This window comes from Bactrocera dorsalis, chromosome 1 (genome assembly GCF_023373825.1).
Source record: "Bactrocera dorsalis isolate Fly_Bdor chromosome 1, ASM2337382v1, whole genome shotgun sequence".
Lineage (NCBI taxonomy): Eukaryota > Metazoa > Arthropoda > Insecta > Diptera > Tephritidae > Bactrocera > Bactrocera dorsalis.
The window spans coordinates 63,019,242-63,045,782 of NC_064303.1; the positions used below are offsets into that span (position 1 = coordinate 63,019,242).

Below are 26,541 nucleotides of genomic sequence, written 5' to 3' on the forward strand. Positions count from 1 at the left end.
TTGGTAAGAGCTATTCCGCGTTAGACTTCGGGGCTGACAATAATATTGGTGTTGATACTGGTTCCAAGATCAACGAAATTATCTACAAGATATTTCGTCTAACTCTCATTAACTATCAGACCCATTTGCTTCGCTTCATTAACCATTCTGGAGAAAGCATAACTAAAGTGCCTTGGAGACGATCAAATAATTGCGTCAAACAGTGCATATGTGTTAGTGATGTTCAATCGTGTGTTGCCCGCAAACGTTCAAATTAACACGTCAAACATCAGTTTATTTTTGATCTCGTAGCGAACGGTCGTCATGTCATCGTCGGATGATGATTATCTCTTATTGGCATGTGCTGCAATTCTTATGAAAAAAAATGAAAAATTTTATTATTTTAATTTATTTGATTTGTTTTGATTTTATTTTAGTTTATTTATTTTATTTTATTTTATTTTATTTATTTTATTTTATTTGATTTTACTTTAATTATTTTATTATTGTAATTTATTTGATTTGATTTTATTTTATTTTATTTATTTTATATTATTTGATTTTACTTTAATTATTTTATTATTTTAATTTATTTGATTTGATTTTATTTATTTTAAAATTTTACGCCTATTTCACTTAACTTTTTTCTTCTTCACTTCACTCTTTTTCGCTTCACTTCACTTTTCCGCAAGTATGTATGTCCTCTTCGCTTGAAGTCTTCACTGCAAATGATGCTTGTCATGCTTGTCAAACATGAGTGGAGACGATCAAATTATCGTCCGTCAAATAGAAATATCAAAAATTTTTGATTTTCATCAAACAGAGCCGACAACAAGTCGGTGTAGCGTACGTGTAGCCGACGAGAGCCGACGACACCAACACAATTAAAGTGTTTGACGCAATTATTTGATCGTCTCCAGGGCACTTAACGGAGCGGGTGTTGAGACCAATGATATCAGCTGTGTACGTATATATAATAATCGAAAAAGGGTCTTAGGCCATCCGTGTCGCAGCGCAGAGAAAGCAGACTGGTCATATCGTTTTTCTCTTCCGTCAGGGCGTAGGCGTTAATCAGCGATGTGTTGAAGAACCTCGCTTTGCTGCGGATTGTGGCTAGACGCTCATTCACCGGAGTGAATGATGAATCGGCGACGGAATCTCTCTCCCACCACGAATCCGACACCAAATTTGCGCTCCTTTATATGACCACTGTAGTAAATGCCACAAGGACCTACTCGTCTCAGTACTCGTCCCATCCATCGCATTTCTTGGATGGCGGTGATGTCAGCCTTCACTCTAACGAGGACATCAACCAGCTGGGCAGCGGCACTTTCCCAATTAAGGGACCGGACATTCCAGGTGCATGCTCTCAATTCGTAGCCCTTATTTCATTTGTCATGGTCGTCATCAAAAGTGGGTTCTCTCAACCGAGGCTGTTGGAAATAGGTGATGTTTGCCTTCTCACTTTAGCTCGTCTTCAAATGGATATTCTGAGGGTACCCAGAGGATACTTGGTCAAAGACCGGAAGTCGTGAGCTGCTTGAGCCATATGTAAAAAACCGTTTCTGGCGTTCATGGTCCTAAAAATAAAAAAGACTATAATAATTAAAGTGATTGTAAGTATACAAGACTTTTTTGACAACCTAATATGTATGTGGTTACGACAATATAAAAATACCTAAGTACAACTGTACAAATCTAAAGTTCTGTAAAAAAAAGATACATAAGAACAAATAAATACATACTAAAAGTAGTTTAATAAAACTACAAAAAACTTGTGCGTAACCAATTGAAATTCAAACTCACACAAAAAACCACAATCTATTTCATCAAATTGAAAGCGTGCGCAAAAAAAAAATGCATACAAAAGCAATCAACATTAAGCTCGGAGATTGATTCAGCAATGAGAGTAACGCACAAGGAAAACACCGCACAAAAAGCTAAAAGAAAAACGAGAAAAAAAGTATATTTACGTATATATTTTCAATTTACAGGTTTATATGTATTTCAGCATACAGTTTATTGTAAAAAACTCAACTGTTTTTAAGTAAAATCAGAAACAAAAAATGGGAAAGTAATTCGGTATATAGGTGATTTTCGATAATAGTGAAAAAGCTGTTCCTTTGAAAAAAAATCGTGAATCGCTAAAATTCCATTCATTTTGGTCCCCTCGTTAATTCGTGGTTTTTTTTTTGTTTGTTTTGCAACGCAAACAATATTGAATCATTTATAAATCTAAATTTTGTTTTGCTGCCTCTTATACTACAGGGTCCGGCACAGTGTAACCAACTTCTGACTGTTCGCGCAGCTGTCGCACTGGAATCAGCTATTTATAAATATGCTGAATGACAGTTCGGAGTATTGTTCACAAGTATACAAAAGCGATTTGCCAAAAGTGAACGCAAAAAAAGTGATCAGCGATGGAATTCAAACGTAATAGTGTGACTGCTTTATATTTAGCTGGAAAATCACAGCCACAATTGTTTGTGAGCTCAAACACCTTAATGTGAATAAAGTTTTTGTTTATCGCACCATCACTCGTTACAATGGTACTGGTAGCATCGCAAACCGCCATGGGACACGATTCCGATTACTTTGGCGGCGGGGTAAAAAAACCGAATTTCCGTATAAATGGGGTATGTACGGATAGGGGGGCTTCTATAGAGGTGGAATATCCAAAAATCATGTGAAAATAGCTAATATTTTTAAAAATATTCACGTTTAAAAAATCAAAAATTCGCACTAAGAACACATGTTATTTCTCCATGTTTCACAGAATTTTTCACGTTTTTCTTTCACTATAATTAAATATACGCTCTTAACATTGAAATCAGTTCGATTTTCACTTTCATTTCTTAATTTTTCAGACAAATTTAGTAATTTAAAATCACATATAAAATTTATGGCTGAAAAGTTTAGAGTGTTTATATTTACGAGGAAAACCAGCGTTGCCACACCTTAAAAACCAAAAATGAAGAATTTTTTAGCGTTTTTATATCGATATTCGCAATATACGAGTCTGATCGTGAATTGGCAAAAATGAGAAATACATTTCGAGCGCTCGAAAAATAATATCCCTGGTCGGTCCAAAACCCCGGTGTTCAAAATTCTTCTGTGTCCAAATTCTTCTTCTTTCTGCAATAATAATTAATTATAAATTTTCCTATTATGTATTTCTCATTTTTGCCAATTCACGATCAGACTCGTATATTGCGAATATCGATATTTTTATTTCTTTTTATTTTTCCAATTATTATTATTTTTATAATATGTATTTCTCATTTTTACAAATTTTCTTTCTGACTCGAATATTGAGAATATCGATATTTTAATTTCTTTTTATTTTTCCAATTAATAACATAAAATTAAATAACGCGCCATACATATTCGTGAATCGGAATTAAAAACGAATTTTTTAAGACAATTCCCGTGAAAATTGGTGCACGTTTTCGGAAAAGCCGCTCTGCTGAACATTTACCGTATATAATATTGCTTATTTGCTTAATAAATTTATACAAGAAAATATCCATATGCATGAATAGAGGAATTTTTCCGAAAAAAAGAGGAATTTCACGAATTGCCTTATCATCACATGGCAGCGCTCCATTTCGTCGTAATTTTCGGTAAACAAATGAGGTTCAAACAAGTGTAAAATGTAATTTTTAAAATAAAGATTTTTTAGGTAAAAAACCTGTTAAATGTGTAAAATGTGGTTTTATTTAAAAGTTAATAGTGTAAATTAATTAATTTGAAGTGAAAAATGTGAAAAAGGTGCGTTTAATGTGGTGAAATAGCGTCTTGAAATGGTCCAATTTTGCGATTTTTCGGACTTTAAGGTCGAATATCTCGTAAACTAAGCGTTTGCGGACCCTATATATTTTTTAATCAGGAGGACTTCCTCTTTCCAACGGTACCTTCAGATCGCGGCGCCAAAGTAATCGGAATTGTGCCCGCCATGGAGATGGACTGTAACGTCACGTGAGATGATTCGGAAAGTGAAGAAGCGACTTGAGCGAAATCCACGACGAAGTGTCATTTAAATGGCTAAAGAACTGAATATATCCGACCGCAGCATCCGACGCATATTGAAAAATTAGCTCAAGATCAAGCCTTACAAGTATCGAAAAGCCCATGATCACACCGAAACAAGTAAGATTTGAGAGAGCGAAGCAGTTGCTTCGCTTGGCCGAAAGCGGTCAAATTCCGAACATTGTGTTTTTTGACGAAAAAATTTTTCAAATTCAGCAATTCGTAAACTCTCAAAACGATAGAGTTTACTTGACAGACCGTTCATACGAGAATCTAAGTCATCGGTTAACCACCAAGAGGCAGCACCAATTCACAAATAATGGTTTGAGCCGCTACCGCAGATAGGCGCTCTCCAATTGTTTTCATCGAGCTTGGCGTCAAAGTAAATGTGACATATTATCGGGAAGGTATTCTGGAGGCTGCTTTGAAGCCGTGGGCAAACAAACATTTCGGTCGCAAACCATGGACGTTTCAACAAAACTCAGCACCTTCTCACAAAGCGCGAGTGAACCAAGAATGGCTGAAAAAACACGTTCCGAACTTCATTACGACCACACAATAACTCTTGAATTCACCAGATGTGAATCCAATGGATTATTCTCTCTGGGCCATTTTGAAGAGCAAGGACCGAAGTAAAAAATACAATAATGTTTTGCCCATTTCATTTCCTTCAAAGCAATCCCCTCCCGCTGAAATACACTTATGCCAATGAATTTTCCAGTCATCATAGCACTTAGAAAAATCCTCGTCGTGATGGCCATATTCGATTCAGCTTTTATATCCTCAATTGAGTCGAAACGGTGTCCTCGGTGTGAATTTGCTGAATAGCCAGAAGTTACACGAAGGTAAATCAGACGAATGCGGTGGTTACGGCACGATATTAGTTGCAAATGTGGCGAAATGCTCAAGAATAACCTAACCAATGCAGTATGAGATGGTGCATTATCGCACTTCCTTGTTCAATAAATTCAGACATAGTAAAAATTGAGCCTCACAAAACGACACGTAAGAATCTCAAATACTAATGAATATTTTGACGTGGAATTTAGCATAGATGTCACTAACAGTACTGTTCAAATATCATTGAACATGCTAACTTATCAGCAAAGCCGAAATTCTACAAAATACAAATATCTATTTATATATTAATATACGTACATACATACATATATACATAATGCATTTTCATGCAATGCACATCTAATAATAATAAAAATGCATGGCATACAAATCATAAATTTACAGAAGAGATAACACACACACACATGTATTAAATTGTACATTTCAAAATAACCCCATGTCAAGCAGCAATAAACAATATGCTGCAATACATATAAACATACACACATACACATATACTTAGTTATTTAAGATAGTTTTAAAATTGGTATATAAGTAAAATACTAAATAAAAATCAGAATGAATAAATTCTCACTCGATGAAGGTCTTTTCATTTCCCCCCACCAGAGGTAAGGAATGATAAATCTTTATTGAGTTACATTTTTGGTCCTTCGAGCCGGTTGTAGTGCTCGGCCAAAATTAAAAAGTCCTGTATTTACAAAACAGGCAAAATACAAAAAAGCCCCGTTCAAATACAGGCAAATTAAAACAAAAATAATTGTAAGACGGGTGTATATTCCCGCATTAAAACCGATCGCATAAGCCGTTTTAGCAGAGACTGAACGCAGTGATCTTACTGCTATCCAAGAGATATTCAGCGGCTGTGAGTCGAGGCACAGCAAGGTCAACTAGGCGACCAAATCAATATACCTCCAACGATTTCTTTGGAGAACAACAAGCAGTTAATTAACACATTGACGGACAGTAGGAACAAGTATAGTTCGAAAATTGACACTATGTGTTTTTGTAATTTTTAGAATATTTAAAGTATAGTTTTACTATTTCTGCTTAAATAAACTTAATTTTGAATAATTCAGCACCTTTAATTAGGTTGCGGCTATAACCGTCATGGCGCCAGCGCACTCTACACTTGGTAAATGCACATTTGTGCTGCGATCGCCGCAGTGTCTGTAAACGACCGTTTCGTTTTAGACGGCTGTCGCCGTCATGCCACATAGTGAACTTCGCTTTGACGGCTATAGACGCAAGTGTCCGTCAACGTGTTAATAAATAAAAAAAAGTGTTGCGAAAAAACTCTCAAAATGGGAATAAACGAGAAGAAAATTCCTGAAGCCCAAGCGGTCGGTTTTAAGACTTTTTATTCGTAGATATTCAAAAACTAAAAGGCAAATTAGATTTCAATGAAGAAATTGAAATCTTATTTGAAGAAATTTATGACAAATACTACGAAGAGCTTAAACATTTAAAGAAAAAGTTACAAAAAGAAGAGCCTAAAATTTCTTATCGCCCTAACTTTGAAGAAAGAAAAATAATAAAAATTCCAACATTTTATGGCGATACTAAGGAATGGGCCAAATTTTACGACGTGTTCAAAGTTATGGTACATGACAATGAGCAGATGAAGAACATAGAGAAAATACTGCGTCTTCGTCAATGCTTAAAAGGCGAAGCTGCACGAGTAATACAGCATTTTCAAATTTCGTCAAAAAATTATGAAGCTGCATGGAGTCTACTTAAGAAAAAGTATGACAATCAGCCAATTATGTTCATCGTACCCTAATTATCTACAGCTGCGACAAAATTAACTAATTCAGTACAAAAGATTGAAGACGAAAAACTTATAAGAGTTCGACTACTCTCTCTATCTTCTGTTGAGGAAAAAACAACAGAAATAATAGAGAAAGATAAAAAAGAAAAACAAAAGGAATTGGTACCTTCGCTCACATTTTGGAGAAATGTGGGAAAGTGAAGTCCAGACGAAATCGTTTGAAGACAATGACGAAGCTGAAGAGATCGACCACATTTTGGAAGATGATGCTGAAGCGTATGAGAGGGAAGAGGAAAAACAAGTTTTGAACAAACCAACACAATTGCCGAAAAAGCGCAAATATGTTTTAGTTGAGCCAAATCCGAATCTTATCAAAAAAGGAAAAGATTTCATAAATTATAAAAAGCAGCCAAAAATTACAGTTCGCAAAACTGCTAAAATTAAGAACCATGCGGAAGATGATTGGAATGATTCTGCAACCACAAACAAAAGGAAAGGACCTCAACGTGGGACTAGAGGCAGACGAAATAGATGCACACCAACGAATGCAGCAAAATTCGGTACAAAAATCAAGGAATGGAAGCATCGATATTGCAAACACAAAAGGAGGACTAAATTCAAGAAAGTTAAGTTTAAGTATGATATACATACATATCCATATACAGTCCACTAATTTAAGTAATCAATTCTTTCCCTCGGCAATATGTTCAAATATCATTGAACATGCTTACTTATCAGCAAAGCGGAAATTCTACAAAATATAAATATCTATTTATATATTAATATACTTACATACATACATATATACATAATGCATTTACATGCAATGCACATCTAATAATAATAAAAGTGCATGAGACACAAATCATAAATTTACAGAAGAGATAACACACACACACATGTATTAAATTGTACATTTCAAATAAACCCCATGTCAAGCAGCAATAAACAATATGCTGCAATACATATAAACATACACATATGCACATATATTTAGTTATTTAAGATAGTTTTAAAATTTGTATATAAGTAAGGAAAATACTAAATAAAAATCAGAATGAATATATTCTCACTCGATGAAGGTCTTTTCATTTCCCCCACCAGAGGTAAGGAATGATTAAATCTTTGTTGAGTTATAAACAAGTACTACCAACTTACAAAAAAAAAAAAAAAAAAAAAAATACCGATTCTATAAACACGCGAAGTATACAAATAAAAAATTCACCTTTCAACTTGATCACAGTAGTAATTCGTGATACAATTTGAAATTTCTTCTCGTTAAATCATCGTTAGGATGTGCCGACTGCCAAGGCTCCATTATATCGCTGTGCATTTTGAGTGTTGTGTATTTCTCACACTGTTTACACTAGTTTAGCGGCAAAATAACCCTGGTCGAGCCAGTATCCGGGGTGACTGAAGTACTTTCGCGAAGTACACCTTTCTGCGAAGTGCTCATATTTGTTTGTTATCATATGACAGCGCTCCATTTCCTTATAATTTTTCACACATAAATAATGTGATTTTTAAAGTAGAGATTTCTTACTTATAAATTGATTATATTAATTGACTTTATTATAAATATATTGTAAATTTGTTTAAATGTTTACAGTTTAATTAAATGCATTTAAAGTGAAACATGTGCATAAAGTGTGTTAAATGTATTGAAAAAGCTTGCTGACGTGTTCTAATTTGGGAATTTTTGAACTTTAAAGTTGAATATCTCACGGCGCTAAAGAAATCGGAATTTGCCATTCTTTGATTTCGGTTACTATTAAAATTTCTTCCATTCTGAGTAAGTTGGTCTGAATTTCTGTTTCTTGCTTAAAATATAGGGTTAAAATTTTCATCTTCCAATCCTATGAAATTGTGGATCCTATTTGTCATGTCTGCCCATGTCGTTATATTTCATACCATATCGGCGAAAGTTCCTGCTGCAAGTTGATCTATCAGTTGATGATTCAGCATTCCTGAAAATATTTATTTTATCATACTGCCTGCATACTGCCCATAAATTGAACAACGTCGTTGGTCAAAGTCATATGGTCCTTTAATGGCCTAAAGTGCTGTTTTAATTTCGTTTTGCATGTATTCCAATTTTCAGAAGGACTCATTGTAAAAAAAAAATTGGGTGGGGCTGTGCCGGGGCACACGGCCGTTGGTTTTGAATCGCTTTTAAAGCGAAATGAAAACAAGATTGACGCTATTTTAAGTATTTTAATAAAAAAGAACAGGTACATAATAGAAACATAAATTACTTATTATTACGATTAATATTCGACAACAATTTTATTTAACATAGGTCTGTGATATGTGAAATAACAATATACGTCATAATGTCAACATTAATATTTCTGGTGAATGTACAGTCTATAGTGGTATTGCCTTATGTTGTCGGTGATGTTTGTACGTAGTTGATGTCGAATTCATTCCTCATGAACTCAACGAGATAGCTGGTCTGTTGTGGATCGCAATTGAAATCGCCGCATTGAACGATTGGAGTCCCCAAGTCTGGCTGAGAGTTCGGTATTAATTTTGTTAAGTAAGTTAAGTTTTGAAGCGTTTGTCCACTGAACGCCAATGATTTTGCATTGCTTCACTTTTACTGATATTGACATCTCTCAGTTCCGTGGCAGATCCAATAGATATATCGATCGTCTGTTCATTCGTTACGTCCATAAGTATAGGTATTCCAGTGGTAGAGGTCGACGGCAGCAGCTTTGCGACGTTCCCGAAACAAGCGAAAACGCCGGTTTCTTACAGTTATCGCAGTATGCCTCCCCCGCCGCCCCGCTCGACCCCGACACGAACTCAATGTCATAACAGCGAGCTGACCATATAAGCGAAATATTCACATCACATTTTTGTTTCTAAGACTAATAGTTTTTTAATTATTAAGGTACGATGATATAGACCTTTTCGTTACGGTCACTGTTTAAACCTGGTACCCGTAAGTTTCGGCACGATTTTAAAGACGTTTCACGCCAAAATTTTTACCGATCCTAAAATTTTCAAATCATTTAGTACTCTGAATGCCACCTGTTGTTGACCTGCATAATCAGCTAGTACCCTATGAATTACACGGGGGTAATGTTTTTGTATTACCTTTAAATAGCTCTAAGTATTTTAAAACTTTTTAATCTTTCTGCTTAATACGAGTTTCATGCTGTGCAGCATTTTGCTGAAGCAATTGTGTAATTGCTGATAAACAAAGTTCAACGTTTAACATTTGCAACATTTACATTTGAATAAATTAATTTGTTTTTTTTTTTCACAAAAATTTGTACATATACAATTTGTACATATTGAAACAATCCTTTTACATATGACTGATGTAGCTCACGACTTCCGGTCTTTGACCAAGTATCCTCTGGGTAGCATCAGAACATCCCTTTGAAGACGAGCTAAAGTGAGAGGGCGAAACATCACCTACATAGGGTTGTACGCTGGGCTTGGGACCCGCCACGTAAAAAAACACCCCAATAAAAAATAACAACTAGCCTCGGATGAGAGAATCCACTTTTGATGACGACCATGGCAAACGAAATAAGGGCTACGAATTGAGAGCATTCACCTGGAATGTCCGGTCCCTTAATTGGGAAAGTGCCGCTGCCCAGCTGGTTGATGTCCTCGTTAGAGTGAAGGCTGACATCACCGCCATCCAAGAAATGCGATGGATGGGACAAGGTCTGAGACGAGTAGGTCCTTGTGGCATTTACAGTGGCCATATAAAGGAGCCCGAATTTGGTGTCGGATTCGTATTGGGAGAGAGACTCCGTCGCTGGGTACTATCATTCACTCCGGTGAATGAGCGTCTAGCCACAATCCGCATTAACCCATTCAGGACCAATGTGACGTAGACGTCACGACAGCATAGCCCTTCTTAAAAAAATGGCTAATACAAATTTAATTTAAAATACAACATAATCTCTTCTTAAGTGGTATGATCAAGTTTGCGTCAGTTGCAGTTAAGTTTTGCTTGTGAATAGATGCTTTGGCGTTAGTTTGGTTTTGTGTATATATCGAAAACAAGACAAATGTCGAGAAGGCAAAGGCCAAAAAGTAAGTATATATATATTTTTTACTTGCGTGCAACTAAAAAATAATAATTTATGTAGTATTACTAAAAAATATGTGTGGACAAATAGTGCGAAATAAAAACTTACAAGTTATGGTGTTTTACTAGTGTCTGATTAAGTTTTATATTGCTGTGACGTAAGAGTTACGTTGGTCCAAATAACCTGGTACAACATATATTGATTTGTTTATATTATTAGATACTTCGTAAATACGGATGAAATGCTAGATTACCTAGGGAGTTTACAGAGTGACGATGAAGATATTAGGGCTATTCAGAATCTGGTGCAAATGGTCTTGCACATTTGCAATTGCAAATGAGCGAGCATATTTTTGCTTTTACACTAACAAAATGTACAGCGATGCACCTGCTACATCCTTGCAAAGAAGCAACACTAAAACGCCATTGTATTATTTGCAACACTGGTTTGCAAATTATCAGCTGTTGTCAAAAATAAAAGCAAACAAAGAAAAGAGATGGAGCAAAAAGGTTTAAACAAAAAAAGAATTAAACGTGAAAAACCAAACAAAAAGTGGAGTGAAAAAGAAATCCAGAGTATACTGGATTTCTTGCAGGAAGCTCCAGAAGTAGAGGTAAGTGATTTAAAAGATTAATTTCAACAATTTATGTAACAATAATTTTAATTTTAATAGGCACCAACAGCTCAAATTTTTTACAAAAAGCTCATTGAGAGCACAAAAATAGACGCAACGTGGGATTTAATACGGTGGAAAGTGCGGCACCTGAAGGCTTCATACAAAAGAGCAAGCGATTGGCGAATGTCAACAGGAGAATGCCTTCTTGAGTCTGATGCCGGGGCGTCGAGTGTTGAAGGTAAGCGTAATGAATGCGACAAAATTTTGTCTAATGTTTATATTTCAGGCAAAGTGTTGCAGATGTGCCCACACTTTAATCAGCTTAAACATATTTTTGGGAAAAAAGCCAAAAGTGAATTACCATTTGAAGTGGTTGATAGTGGCAGTACGTCCATAATGAACGAAAGCGCGGCCAGCCAAATACTGGAAATCTCTTTTTCTGATGTCGGCGAAGAAATTGCGTCTCCAATTGACATTGCCAATATTGATAATCTACCACCAGGCAATGTAAGTGAAGTGATTGTTCCTGAAAAAGCAAAAGATTTCGCGGAAAAAATTAAAAAACATGTCCCAAAATCATCTGCTGCAAATCTTGTTGCTTTTCAAGTCGAGCGTAGGCAAATGTTTAAAATGAAAATGGAATGGGAAAAAGAGAAACATGAAAAAGATCACGCCTTGAATGAAAGAAGATTGCAAGCAGAAATTGAAAGAGGTAAAGCTGAAATAATATTCAAGAACCGTGAATTGGATTAAAAGTCTTAGAATTGGAAAAGGATGAACGATTGAAAAAACTTCAAATTGAAAAGGAGGAACGCTTGCAAAGGTTCGAAATTCAAATGAAATATAAGTATTCCCCTCACCAATAATTTTTCTGTACTTTATTTATCTCTATTTATTTATATTAATTTATTTATCTCTGTACTTTATTTATCTTTGTATTTTAAAATATGTAGTTCCAATTACTGCTGAGATAAATACTTATTTAATACGGTTTTTGATGTTTTACTATCTTCTGTCATTTAAAGCGTTATCTGTTTCATGTTTGGCTTATACTAAATGTATGAATATAAGTAATTATAGTTATTATATATGTAATTAAAAACTGAAAAAAGAATTAAAATACATTTAAGAAAACATTAATGCGTATATGGCTTGTCTTTTAGTTTCTCCAACATTGTTGGGTATATGCTCATCAGGCTCAATAGAATCTTCGGTAGTAGTTGATGGATCTGAACCATCGTCGAACGAAGTGGAACCATTATTAATTAAAATGTTGTGGAGAATACAGCAGACAAGAAACCAATCGCAGCATAACTTATGGTTTTTTTTGTTAGATAAACGCATCCTTAGCTGCTTAAGGCTTCCAAATCTTTCTTTTAAAAGCCCAAAACAATGTTCTACTCTAACACGGTATTTACTGTGCCGTAAATTAAATGCAATTCGGGCATTTCTATCCAACTGTCTTGCGTTGCTTCTGTAAGGGGTTATTAACGTTGCAGATAAAGGGTATGCTGAGTCACCAGCAATCCTTTGTTGTGAAGAAAAATACTGATCATTTTGTTGAAAGAGTGAGCTATTTCGATATATACGAGCATCATGCCAGCTCCCAGGGGACCAACCACAACATGTCGAATTACTCGTTTATAGTCACAAACTATTTGTGCTTTTATTGAATATATGTGATTTCTGGAGAAGTATGATGTATGGTCTTCAATTGGCGATTCTGCTAATTTAATCTCGGTTCCATCAATATATCCAATACAAAACGGTAACTCATCAAAGGTATCCGATACTACTTTCGATCGTTCAACCTCATCGGGCCAATATATATACTTAGATTGATGACGCAAGAACACTCTAAAGATTCTTTTTGTTATTATCGATATAGTTTCGCCATCTCCCACTCCAAAAATTGTTGCTATTTTTATATGCTGCGCTTTCTCCCGACGAATCCAATCGAAACAGTGTGATTGCTAATTGCAATTCGACAGAAAATTGCTTACATGAGTGCGCTTTGTTGAATTCCTCATCGTTTTTATTAAATCCACTAGCATATTATATTGGTCCCTATCTACTCTTAACATTTGGCGGAATCGGTCTTCGTCCAGTGTTGTCAAAATATTATTGCGCCAAATGTCTGACTTAGGTATTGTGGTGTAAACTCCTCGCCGACATTCCATAATAACAGATATATTGTCAGCCAATTCATCTAACACTGCATCCACTGCGTCATCATCACTTTCGATTTCTAGAAGAAAATTGTTATTAACTGAAATTCTGCATAAAAATATTTCTTACCTTCAATGTCCATAATTTCTTCAGCAGCTTCATCAATTAAAGCGTCAGTTAATTTTTCTTTAAAACTTTTTTTTCGGCATAATTTCCAATTTGTGCGACAATTTTGTTTACAAACAGTTGCAAGTGCCATGTGAATTAGTGTGTATTACCAACGACGATGACATACCTGCAGACGATGCACTGAACAACATGGATGACGATATTGCCAATTTAATTGGAGATGTTCTGCAAAATTCGTTTCAAAAGATTGGAAAAAATTTATTGACAGAATCTCCATCTTCTTCAATTCAACGACCACCAGAAATTCTGGAGGAAGAATCAGCTATGCGTACGTCTAACAAAACTACAGATAAAATTTCAGTACGTAGTAGAAACAGACAGAGACATAATACTTCGAAACGAAACGGTCCTCGAGCGAAAATACAAAAGTGCGGGCACCATAGTTAACTTGGGTTGAAAGCATCGCTGGTAAAACAAAACCTTTTTTTCCCTGAGCCAAATTACACAGATTGTAGCGGGCTTTTTTCACATCAGCAATTTGAAAAGTTTATTGATGAAGAGGTCCTAAAGATGTTATGTGATGAATCCAATGCTTACTCGGTTGAAGTAGAAGGTCAAAACCCCAACATTACCATAAATGAGATGAAGGTATTTATTGGTATTATGATTGTCACTGGGTATACATCTCGACCAAAAAAAAAAGAGACTACTGGTGCGAAGATTCAGTTTTGCTGTGCTCTATGGTTAGCGAAAGCATGCGACGCAATAGGTTCGAAATCATTTTTCGTATGCACTTCAAAGATAACAGCTTGGAAGATCGAGGGGACAAAATTTTGAAAATCCGTCCGATTACTGATGATGAAAAAGCAATGCCCCACAAATTTTCATCCTGAACAAGATCTATCTTACGATGAGTCTATGGTAGAGTATTACGGTCGGCATGGCTGTAAGCAGTTATAAGGGGAAAACCGTTGCGTTTTGGATACAAGATGTGGTGTCTCAATACGCCCCAAGGATACCTTGTAAATTTTTAAGATATACCGAGGCAATTATCCACGTATACCGGAAAGAACCCTGTGCTTGGATTCTGCATCGGAAAAGCGGTTCAGGCGTGACCCAAATTGATTTTCGTTGAGCAATTTCCAGACACTATTGTGGTAGTCTTGGTGTTAGAAAGCCACCTGGAGGTTTTCGAAGACCGAAAAGTGAAGCTGAATGTGCGAACGAAAGATACGATGACATCGATCACTTTGTGGAGGTAGTTCCTGGTAACAAACGTCCACGTTGCCAAGGTCATAATTGCAATACAGTGTGCATAACGATGTGTGGAAAATGCAATGTGTGCCTGTGTACTAAATGCTTTAAACGCTATAATTTAATAAATGTTAACTAATCTTTTTTTACTCTTCCTTACTTTATCTCGAAATATGAATGTTCCTTTTTTATTTAAGTGAAATGTAAAATACAAAAAAAAAAGTATGAGGGCCAACGTGACGTATACGTCACAGGCTCCTGGCACGCCCCCTGTGAACATTTAGATTTTTTCTTTTCGGATTTTAATTTAGCAGCTCAAAATTGGTATGTCCTACAAATTTCAATATTTGACGTAAATTTTAAGCATTCTGTCCTTAATGGTTTAAAGCGAAGTTCTTCAACATATCGATAACAAATGGGTTGAGGCTGATCAACTTTTCCAGGGCCCGAAATATGCTTATCTGTAGTACTAGATTCCAGCATAAGAAAATTCATCAACCCACCTAGCTGTCTCTGGATCGAAAAACCACCAACCAGATCATGTTGTGATAGACGGAAGACACGTCTCCAGTGTTTTAGATGTGCATATGCTCCAAGGTCCTAACATCGACTCGGACCACTATCATGTTGCAGCCAAGATTCGCACCCGCCTCTGTGCAGCAAAAAACGCACGCCAACAAACACAAGGAAGGTTCTACTTCGAGAAACTACATTCACAACAGACAACCGAACGATATTCTACTTGTCTTGCAGTCCTGCTCTCTCAGAGCACTCATCAACAACTCGGTATAAGGGAACTGTGGGGCAGCATTTCAAACTCATTACGTGCAGCTACAACCTAAACCATTGGCTTTCGGAAAATGCAAAAGCACAGCTGAATTGATTGGACCTTATGAGTGTGGCTTTAGAACTGGAAAATAAACAACCGACCAGATATTCATCATGCACCAAATCTGGGAAAAGACCCGTGAAAAGAGAATCGACACACACCACCTCTTCGTCGATTTCAACGCTGCTTTCGACAGCACGAAAAGGAGCTGCCTTTATTTGGTATCCCCGCAAAACTAATACGGCTGTGTAACACCAAAGGCTCTGTCTTGATCGGGAAGAATCTCTCCGACGCGTTCGATACCAAACGAGGTTTCAGACAAGGCCACTCCCTATCGTGCGACTTCTTCAATCTGCTGCTGGAGAAAAAAATTCAAGCTGCAGTACTTAATCGAGCAGGTATAATCATGTATAAGAGTGTACAGCTGGCGTATGCCCATGAGATTGATATCATAGCGCGGTTCGTTCTGGTTTCTCCAGACTGGACAAGGAAGCAAAGTAAAGTAAGATTTGTCTCTCACGTCACTGTTGACAGTCACAACTTTGAAGTTACAGATAATTTCGTCTATAAAGGAACCAGTATAAACACCACCAACAATGTCAGCCTGGAAATCCAACGCAGAATTATTCTTGCCAACAGGTGCTACTTCGGACTGAGTAGGCAATTGAGAAATAAAGTTCTCTCTCGACAAACAAAAGCTAAACTCTATAAGTCACTCAACAACAACTGATTAGTCGACGTTGCGAGTTTTCGAGAGAAAGGTTCTGCAAAAGATTTATGGTCCTTTTCGCATTGGCCACGGCGAATATCGTATTCGATGGAACGATCAGCGAGTTAAAAGGTAGCGGCTGCGCTGGCTAGGTCATGTCATCCGAATGGACGAAAACACTCCAACTCTGAAAGTATTCGACGCAATTCCCGCCGGGGGAAGCAGAGGAAGAGGAAGACCTCCACTACGTTGAAAGAAGAAACGACTGGCGTGGTGTTGTTAACTCGGCTATAATCGCGTAAGCGGTGTCTACGCGAGTAAAGAAGAATTAAAACTGGATTGCATCAAATTCCTTTAAAACAATCTGACATAAAAAATACCACTTTCTCCGATTATACCGAAAACACAAGTTTACTTGATTACCAATTTGTCTACAAAATGCTGTTGCCATATTTGAAAGCACACTCGATTATATTTTAAGAGAGCATTTCGGAAAGACACATATGTATGTTATACTTACACATATACAAACAGGACGTCATTATATTCAGCAAGGTTGCCAAATTTGAAGGAATCCACATGAGATGCCAGTTGGATAAAAGTGAGTTTTTAGAGACAATGTAGAGATTTTTGAGTTTATTATTTCCGACCAAAGTGAGGAAAGGCACACAATGAAAATTTTCGAAAGGTCCAGCGGGGTTGTAAAGTAGAGGTGCAAAACTATTGATATTCGAACCACTTGATAATTTCGAAAGCTAATTACTAACTTTTCGCCGGTCTTAATAAATATTCGGACAATTCAATAGTCTCGATAGTTTAAATAACGCTACCGAAAGTATCCACAGTTTTTCTTACTCGAATTTACTTTCTTTTCGCCGGTTTTAATGAAGATATTTTGGCTTTGTAAACTTCTTTTTTTTTATAATCTTCGGATTTATTTATGAAACAAAACTTGAACTAATTTAAAAATACTTTTCGCTAGAGCACTTTATTCCTCAATAATCCTATTGATTTTGTTCAAAAATACCTAGTAATTTGTAGACGTTTTTGACCTCTACTATTGTTCTCCTTGCAGATGTTAGCAATCCATCTTGACTAAACATTCTTAGGCCATTACATAAATAAAATTAAATCAAATAAATAAGAGCTAAGTTCGGATATAACCGATCATTTCATACTCTTGCAACTTGCAAGGATTAAAGTAAGGGAAGTACCTTCCGGTACATACGGTACATTCGGGTTATATGGGGTCTAGGGCGAGTTTTCACCTGATTTTATTCATTCTAAGTCAAAATATGCACCGTAACAAGAAAATCACGTATATCTTTTTTTATTAAAATAACTCACATATTGGCCGATATATGTGGTATAAAGTCACCAAAAAGTTTGAACATTTTTAAGTTCGGTATGTGCCGGCTACAGAAAGTCTTGTCCCCATTCAACCCATTTGTAACACACAAACATACTACTACAAGGTGTGTTCCAAAGTAAACAGGAATCTAGCACCCCCTAGTGGCACCATATATAATATGTAAATGTCGACTGGTGCGTTAGAGTCTGCTAACTTTACCGATTGTCCATAGCAGAGTACACGAGTGGTTTCAATGTTTTCAAAGTGGTCGTAAGGACATAAATGACGATCAAGATGTGAGCCAATCAAAATCCGTGATCACCGGAAATTCCATCGAAACTGTGGGTGAATTCATTAAAAATCAGCCGAAATCATCATTGAAATTCATGAAAATGGGATTGAACATCTCCAAACATCGATTTATTGCATTTTGACCAACATTTGGGCTTACGAAAGGTGTGTGCACAGTTTGTTTCGTTTTGTTTTACTGACGACCGATAACGCGCCGTCTCATCGATCGACGCTTGTGACCGATTATTTGACAAAAATCACATTTTAACCATTAACCACTCTCCGTATTCACTTGATATGACACCTTGCGACTTCTTCCTTTTCGGAAAAATGCATTTGCCCATGAAAGGAAGGCGTTATGCAGACGTAGAGGTCATTCAAAAGGCTTGCACCAGCATACTGGCGGCCATACCGGCCAACAAGCTAAAACAAAAGCAGAAGGTGATTATTTTGAATAAAATAAATTGATTTTGCCGAAAAAACCATTTGTTCTGTTTTTTTTTTAGTCCTGTTTACTTTGGAACGCACCTTGTATACCTATATATAGGAAGAGCGCTACGTTTTCTTTTAATAACAAAAAAAAAACGGCTTGGATATCAATGAAATTTTTTGTTCCTTTTTTAAAGCACGTTCGATGCAATTATGTATGAACTCGATATACAAGAAGTGGTCGAATTAAAATTCGTATACAATATTTAGGGAACGTTTATCATAGAGAAGGTTCACGTTTCAAATATCGTAACTTTTCGAAGAGATACTCGGATATTATGTTAAAAGACCAAGAGGTCGCACATGTGCTCATATATAATTATGTGTGCATGTAAACAAATATGATAGACCATAGGGATACTGTTTGTAAATTTGTTAAGATGCAACATATGTACATATTATATTATATTTATGTAAATATGTACACTCAATGCTTCATGCGAAATCTCCGTTGACACGAACAACCAATGGCGAAGCTCGGGTTTTTTGCTTTCATGTCAACGAGTCTATCTGTCGACACAGCATTGTGTTGTTAGTAGAAAATCCGAGCTGTACCGAAAAAATAAGCAACCGATCGTCTATTGTCACCGCTTCCCTTGCCCCTCTAACAGCTTCGCCCACACACTTGCGTAAATATGTATGAATATTTATGTACGTATGAGCTTGTATACATATCAACGAAGATTTTTGCGAGCCACGGAAAAATATTTTAGAATTGACAAATATTATAAATCGACAACAGCTATGTTGCCACTTTTGTCACATCTTTCTGTGTTTCGCGAGTTTGCGGGGTTGATACTTTTCCCGTCTAGCAAAATATCAGAAATTGTTCAATTTATGATTTTTAGCTTTTGCCATCGGCTCGAAAAGACGCTTGTAGGCAAAGACATGCTCGGGGAGATGACACCCTTTGCTTTTATGAATGAAGCTAGTTTGCCGTATGTAAGTTTGTGTATGCATTATTTGTGTGCCAATGTCATGCTATTTATGTACATATGAGCAGCGCGCACATGTTATTATTGATAAGTGATAATATGATTTGAATTCGCGCAAGCGAACATAAACACATATGATCATGATTCTCTATGATAAACGTTCTCTGCAATATTGTACAAAAGGTGCCAGAAATTGATGTACTGCCCCAATATAAAAATGATAATATGAAATTTATTAATGAATACAATCCTGTTGTTAACCCGATTGAACATCCTATTCTGCTGAAAATAACACCAAATTTTATTAATTTCAATGAAAGTCCGACCCGAATATCTGCAGTAGAGCGTGACGTTGTTAGGAGTCAAGTAGACGAGTGGTTAAAACTTGATAATAGCCAGTAAAGTATTATTTTCAAAGAAAAAAGATGGAATTTTTCGAGTTTGCATAGACTATCGTTAACTAAATGATGTCGTATTAAAAGATCGTTTCCCTCTTCCAATCATCGATGGAGTGTTAAAGAAAATGCAATCAGCGAAGTCCTTTACGGTTACGGACCTCAAAAACGGGTTCTTTCACGTGCCGATTGAAAAAAGTATTCAGAGGTATGCAGCATTTGTAACCAGAAAAGATTTGTTTGAATTTGCTAAAAGTGACCATACATGACACACATATGCGTTCGATCGGTATGTGTGCGATTGCGGTTTACTCGTGTATGGGCTTGTGCGCATACCGATCCATGTTCGCGAAAATTTTTGATTTTTTACGATGGTGTGCACACATGTTTGAGTTTTTTTTTTTTTGATTTTGAAGGGGGAATCTTCGAAAGATACCGTCATTTTTCCGGACGGTATGCACGACTCGTATTGGCGGTGAAAAACTGCGTCAGGTAGAAATCTGTTTCTCCGTGTTTCCTTTCTACGCATGCTTGTACATTTCTAATTAGCGTATGGATCCATCTCCCCGTCGTAGCTGCATCCCATCGTTTTTTCCACTCATTGAGGCTTGTTTGCCTCTTATCCTTCCGTTCTTCAGCCGTTAGTGTCAGCCCAGTCTCGTAGATCTGTCGTATACTCTTTTGAGTTCCATGCCCATAACCTTTGGTGGCATGATGCCCGCTAATATCCCAACCGCTTCGTGGGCCGTGGTACGTACTGCTTTCTCACATGCCTTTTCAATGTGCGCCATGTAGCTGAGTCTATTGTCTTTCAGTACTACAAGATACTTCAGCGACTTCTGTGTCATGATACTATGACCGTCGATGTTTAGTTTAATGTCTTCGGGTTCTTTCTTACTTGTGATCAACACAGCTTCGGTTTTTTGTCCAGCGAGTTGGAGGTTTGCCACTACGGTAATGGCAATATCATCGGCGTACCCGATGATCTGTACCTGTTTCGGGAGTGGGAGCCGCAACACCTCGTCATACAATACGTTCCACAGAACCTTGTGGAACTCCGCCTGTTACCACATATTTCTTCGGTCCGTTATCGGTATCGTACAGTAACAGCCGGTCCGACAGGTAGCTGGATATTATCTTAACCAAGTATGCCGGAGTTTCGCAACGTTCTAGTGCACTGATAATATGGGGTCAGTATGCCGAGTTAAACGCGTTTTTGACGTCAAAGATGACTACTGCGCAGTATTCCTTTGTGCCATACAGCCATCTGGAACCCTCTATTGCCTTGTTGGCTATGTCTGTAAGCTTCTTGATCTTGTTGTCGGACAAACCTTTCTTATATTGATTTTCTAAATGCAGCTCCAATCGTGCACAGATTATCCTCTCTAGAATCTTGCCAGTCGTATCCTGCATGTAGAGTGGTCGATATAAACTGGGCTCCCCGGCTGGTTTATTTGACTTCTGCAACAAGACCAGCCTCTGCTTTTTCCAAGTTTTTGTAAATAGGCCTTTTTTAAACACCACGTGAACACTTCCGTCAAAGGTCTCGCATTGTGCTTAATGGAAATCTTTAAGTCCTTATTTGGAATACCATCCACGCCTGGTGCTTTGGTATTGCCAAATCTCTCTGCCGTTTCTAAAACCTCCACATCAGTGACTACCGTGTTTTCCATTTCAGCAGATTCCTGCATGCTAGCCGTTCGGTTCTCTAGGGGGGGGAATAGAGTCTCCACAAATGTTTTCAGTAGTGCTGGACACGTTGGTGCTTGTCCTTTGTCACCTCTTATTTTTGCTTTTACCAGCTTGTAAGCATCACCTCGCGAAATTGCGTTTGTTCCGTGAGTTCCCGACTTTTGCACCTTCTTCTCGCTTTGTGGCATTCCTTCCTTAATATGTCGATCTCCTCACTCCACCAGTAAACAGGCTTTCTAGTGGCGCTTCCGTGAAAGGAAAGGTTTTTTCCCTACTCATAGAAGCGTCACAAAGAGCTCGACGTCAAGGTTTTCAATTTTCCACCTATTCCTTTGTACCGTCTTAGCGGGCATACTCCTTCGGTTGTTCGCTGAGTGTTCGATTTCAAACATAATTGCATAATGGTCACTATGTGTGTAAAGGTCGCACACCTGCCAATTTGTTGTCCGCGCCAGAGAGCTGCTGGCGAAGGTTATGTCGATAACGGAGCCCTGACCGTTCTTCTCAAAGGTGTTCTGATTGCCGGTGTTCAGTAACACTATGTCTAGCGACGAGGATGCCTTTAGTACTCTTATACTATTCACTTAGTATAGCTTTGTCGACCTTTTCCTCATAGACCGTCTGCTTAAGAAGCTCTTGTGCAGCCTTACAGTGATTGAGGTTGAGTTGCATGACTCTCATTTTTTGGTGATTTTACATGCTTCTTGATACAACAGACACTTTTTACCGCCAATTTTGTGGTCGGTGTTTTCCCTGTCATTTTTCTTACATGCACTACACGACGGGTTCTTATCGATTGACTTCGCAAAGTGTCCAGTTTCTCCACACTTGACACAGCACTGGCTCCTGTCATCATGTTTTCGCCAGATGGCCGTACTCAAGACATCTAAAACACCTCCTGAGATTTTGTTTCGCTCATATTCTGCACACTACCCAACCTATTTTAATTTTGTGTGCATCCTGAATGCGGGTAGGCTTATCACTGCAGTTTGGGTTCCTAAGTACGCTGGTCAGATGCTCTTAATCGAATTTTCATCAAAATTACTCAATTCATTTATTTGTAGTCGTATAGCCTCGGCAACGTCCTTTTTAGTCGTGATTTCGTCAAGGTCACGTATTTCTAGTATGACCTCGTGAGTTAAAGCTTTTATCTGCGCCTTTTCTCCTAGTACTCTGCTTACTCTGCTCTGTGTCTGTGCTTTTCATTTGTGCCTCTTTTCACTGGAGCAGGATTTGTCCTTTAGCCGTCTTTCTGATCTTTGTTACATTTCCCCTAGTTTCTGCAGGGTATCATTTTTCCTCACAGTCCTTAGAATGACATATGACTATATATGACACGTCATCTTTTTTTCAATGACTATTGCACCAGGCGCATTTTTCATTCAGCTTCTTGATCGCATTCCCTAGTTCAGCCATTCAGTCTCCACGAGGTTGTATCGCCTTTGCCAGGGGAGTGGTCTCGCCCAACGCTGATGGTGATGACTTCGCTCTTATAGGTTTGTCAACACCAAGGTTTTTAATCGGGGACCTACCCAATTTTGCTGCCCTCTTAAAGGGATCTGCTTCCGCATTAGTCGTACTTCGGGGCGAGTTTTGCACTTTATTACCACCATCGCTCAGGCTGTTATGTATATGTTTATTATGTATATTGTTATCACAGCAATTTCTATTAGTAAGAAAAATATTTATTTGTATACGCATGTGCGCGTTCAGAACTTGAAATCATATTTTCATCATTTATCAATATACTTATTACATGTGCGCGCATTGACTTGCATGTTCATACATTCATATCTATATACTTAAGAATATATGTACATATATTTGCATACATTGCCGAACAAATAATGCACAAGCATACAAACATACATATGCGCACACATGTGAATATGTCACTAACCAAAAATTGAAACACTGTTCTACAAAAACAACAACAGCATAAGCATGGCAACATTGTGTTGTTGGTAGAAAAGCCGAGCTGTGTAGAAAGAAACGATCGCCGATTGTCACCGCTTCCCTTGCTACTCGAACATCTTCGCAGACAAGGTTGCGTTAGATTCATATTGAGCAAGGTTGCGCAAGCTGAATCTATCGCAACCTTTTCCGAACTCGTATAAGGAGTATAACTTCAAAAAATATATGTTTTCTTTTGCAGAATATGATCTTCATTCTAGAAAGTCACATACTTCATGAACCTGTTTTCGTATTATGCTATGGGTTATATATTATTCGTTAAGTTGATAACATATTCATGTTTTGTAGCTTAGGTCTAAAGTCTATTTTTATTATTTGTTGTAAACAAGTGCTTATCATGCGGCCTATGCATGTCTTGCATTCGGGTATGGTGTGGTATGAGTTCAAATTCTTGTTTTTGATACTTTTGTTTATTTGATTAGGGCAGAACTGGCTTTATAAGCGTTTCTCATATACTTGCGTATAAGTGTCGTTGATACTGGTATTAACTCTCCTCTCTCTTATAAACAAAAAATGCCTTCATTTTTATAATGTAAAGTTGGCTGTGAGTTGTTGAAGTTAGTGTAGTTTCTTTCTTTCTTGAGTAACTTGTCGTGGTTTGATTATTTCGAGTAGTGCCAAAATTATCAATACCATAATTCCAAAGGTTGTGATTGTGCAGCATAAAGTTTGGATCGGGTGATCTTCAATTGGAATGGTAGTTTATGTAACTTCCAGACATTCGTAAATTTAGTTTCTTCATTGGAGTATCCCGTATGTTTGTGTACTTTCGTCTATTTATTTTAATGGTGTCATTGAACTGGATTAAGTTTACTCCTGAGATAGTTTCGTTATTAATTTCATATTTTCCATCTAATATTATATTACCATAATGTAATATTGTGATATTTGCATTTGTTTCTTCAATAGTTTTACAATTTGCTTTTTCTTTAGCACTAATTTCGAAATACATTCGTTATCCTTGTTGGTTTTACATATAAAATTATTAAGTGATTGTTTGTATTATTTTGCTCTGGAATGATTATTTATATTACACTGAGCTATATATTTGTCTAATATATATATAATATATATATTTGCCATGTAGATAGCTTAACGTTGTTATTTTAAATATTTTACATTTTTGCTTTATTAAAGGATATGTATAAATGATTACATACATATGTATCCTAAACTCTAATTAAATTTATTGTAGAGTATTCTATTATATTTAAAACTGGGATATCTAATTTTTCGTTTTTTATTATTTGTTTTATATCATTTAAATTTAAAAATTTCCTGTCTTTACAGAATTTATAGTTTCAAATAGGGTTTCTAATTCCTTTAAAGTTTCTGATATGACCAGGGTTATTGAGATTGATTGAGGATCAACCTTTGAGACTAATTGTTCTTTGTTGATTATCATTTTCCATTATTTCATTTAAATGTGTTTTTATTTCAATAAGATTGTTATGATCAGGAGTCCCAGTTATAAATTTTATTATATTCCCTAAAATGTTTATTGACCTCTTTTGTATTGAGTGTGAAATAGTTTCTTCAATTAAATTTCCTGTCAAATGATCTATATTCTATCTGTTTATATTTTTCTATTACTGTCGTTAAATTAAATAAATAGTATAAATATACGGTATCTTCATATAGGTATGTGTCGTCAGTTTCAGTGAATATATTTTTTTTATATTTTAGATTGCTCACTGTGTATACTATATGTTTATTATTAAATTCAATAGAAGTGTTACGAATGTTATCTTATGGAAGACAACATGTCCTCTACTAAAACTGTGTCGTCACGGTTTTCTGTAACTATGTTTTTTAAATATTTTTGTTCAGTTTTTGTACGTCGTTTTCATAATGCGTAAATTATTTGTTTTGGTTCATAAACTTTTTGTGTTCTCTTTTTATTATGATATTCTAAAATTTGTCTTTGTTTTTTCAATCAATTGTTTTATTTCCGGATAATTCTTCCTATTGAAAAATACTTCCACTGGTTTTTGTTTTGTCACCAAGTGTATTGTCCTATTATACTCGTATGCTGCATTAAATATTTCCGTAACTGGATCGGTGTTATTTTGTTTAGCAAATGATGCTGCGATTTCTATCAGTGTGCTATGCAAGCGTTCAACTGAGCCGTTTGATGTGAATGATGAATGAGCTGTTGGCGTAGTCGTCGGTTTAGTTACATAAAAGTTATCGATGCGAATATACTCTCATTGACGGTTTGTAGGTTTCCAAGTCTTATATGAGTATGTAAGTGTGAGAATTTCTTCTAGTTTGTCTACGGCTCAGTATATACAGTAATAAACCTTCGCTTTGTTTACTTACATATATTCAACTCTAGAAAATCTTAAGGTGTTGTGTAACACTTTTTTTGTTACTTTCATGGTAATTATGGTGTTGTGTTAGCATTTAAGCCACATATAAATTTTAGAGTTTGATGAGCAGAACTTTAATAGATATTATGTAATTTAAATGTTTGTGTTATTTAAGTGATTATTTTGAATTACTTTGCATTTTCCTTAAATTTTACTGAGATGTTACTTGTTATGTAATTTCTTTTTTTTTTTAACAAGTGTTAAACACGCTTCAAGAATTTCTTACATTTTGCAAGCAAAAAATACAGTCCTGGGCGGTAAACTTTCGTTTGACATATTTTGTTTGAATACAATTTTACAAATAGTTTAATTAAATAAAATAGGCGAATTTTAAGATCAAAAACAAATTAGCTTAGGAAATCAGCGTCTTTTTTTGTTTTCTGTCGGTCAAATGTAAACAAATACATTCAGAAGAAAACTCACCACAGAGAAATCAAAAAACAGGGCTGTATTTTATGTTAAGAACTCACTACAAAAAGAATATCTGAATATCAGTAAATGATATTTTTATGAGCGAAATGTTGCACACTATGCCATTTAAATCACCTATTAGTAAATATATATCATTAATAAATAATTTCCTATTATATTAAGCAACAATAAAATAAATTTGCTAAGTATTTACTACCTCAATTTATACAGCA

General features: G+C 36.3%; 2 protein-coding genes across 3 annotated transcripts in view; one reads left to right on the plus strand and one right to left on the minus strand.

Annotated features, from left to right (window-relative positions):
• Nucleotides 1-26,541, minus strand: part of LOC105227678 (alpha-methylacyl-CoA racemase) — a 412,563-nt gene that overhangs the window by 113,275 nt on the left and 272,747 nt on the right. The window lies entirely within an intron of this gene.
• Nucleotides 10,281-13,808, plus strand: LOC125775474 (uncharacterized). Its single transcript, XM_049446126.1, has 2 exons — nucleotides 10,281-11,305; nucleotides 11,366-13,808. The coding sequence occupies exons 1-2, from the start codon at nucleotides 11,189-11,191 to the stop codon at nucleotides 12,059-12,061; spliced, it is 813 nt and encodes a 270-aa protein (XP_049302083.1). The 5' UTR covers nucleotides 10,281-11,188; the 3' UTR covers nucleotides 12,062-13,808.

Excerpts from the sequence above, each read along its gene's own strand:
- LOC125775474 (XM_049446126.1), top strand. The coding sequence starts at position 11,189 with ATGGAGCAAAAAGGTTTAAACAAAAAAAGAATTAAACGTGAAAAACCA. Across the intron at positions 11,306-11,365 it reads AGGAAGCTCCAGAAGTAGAG|GCACCAACAGCTCAAATTTT; the intron begins GTAAGTGATTTA and ends TAATTTTAATAG.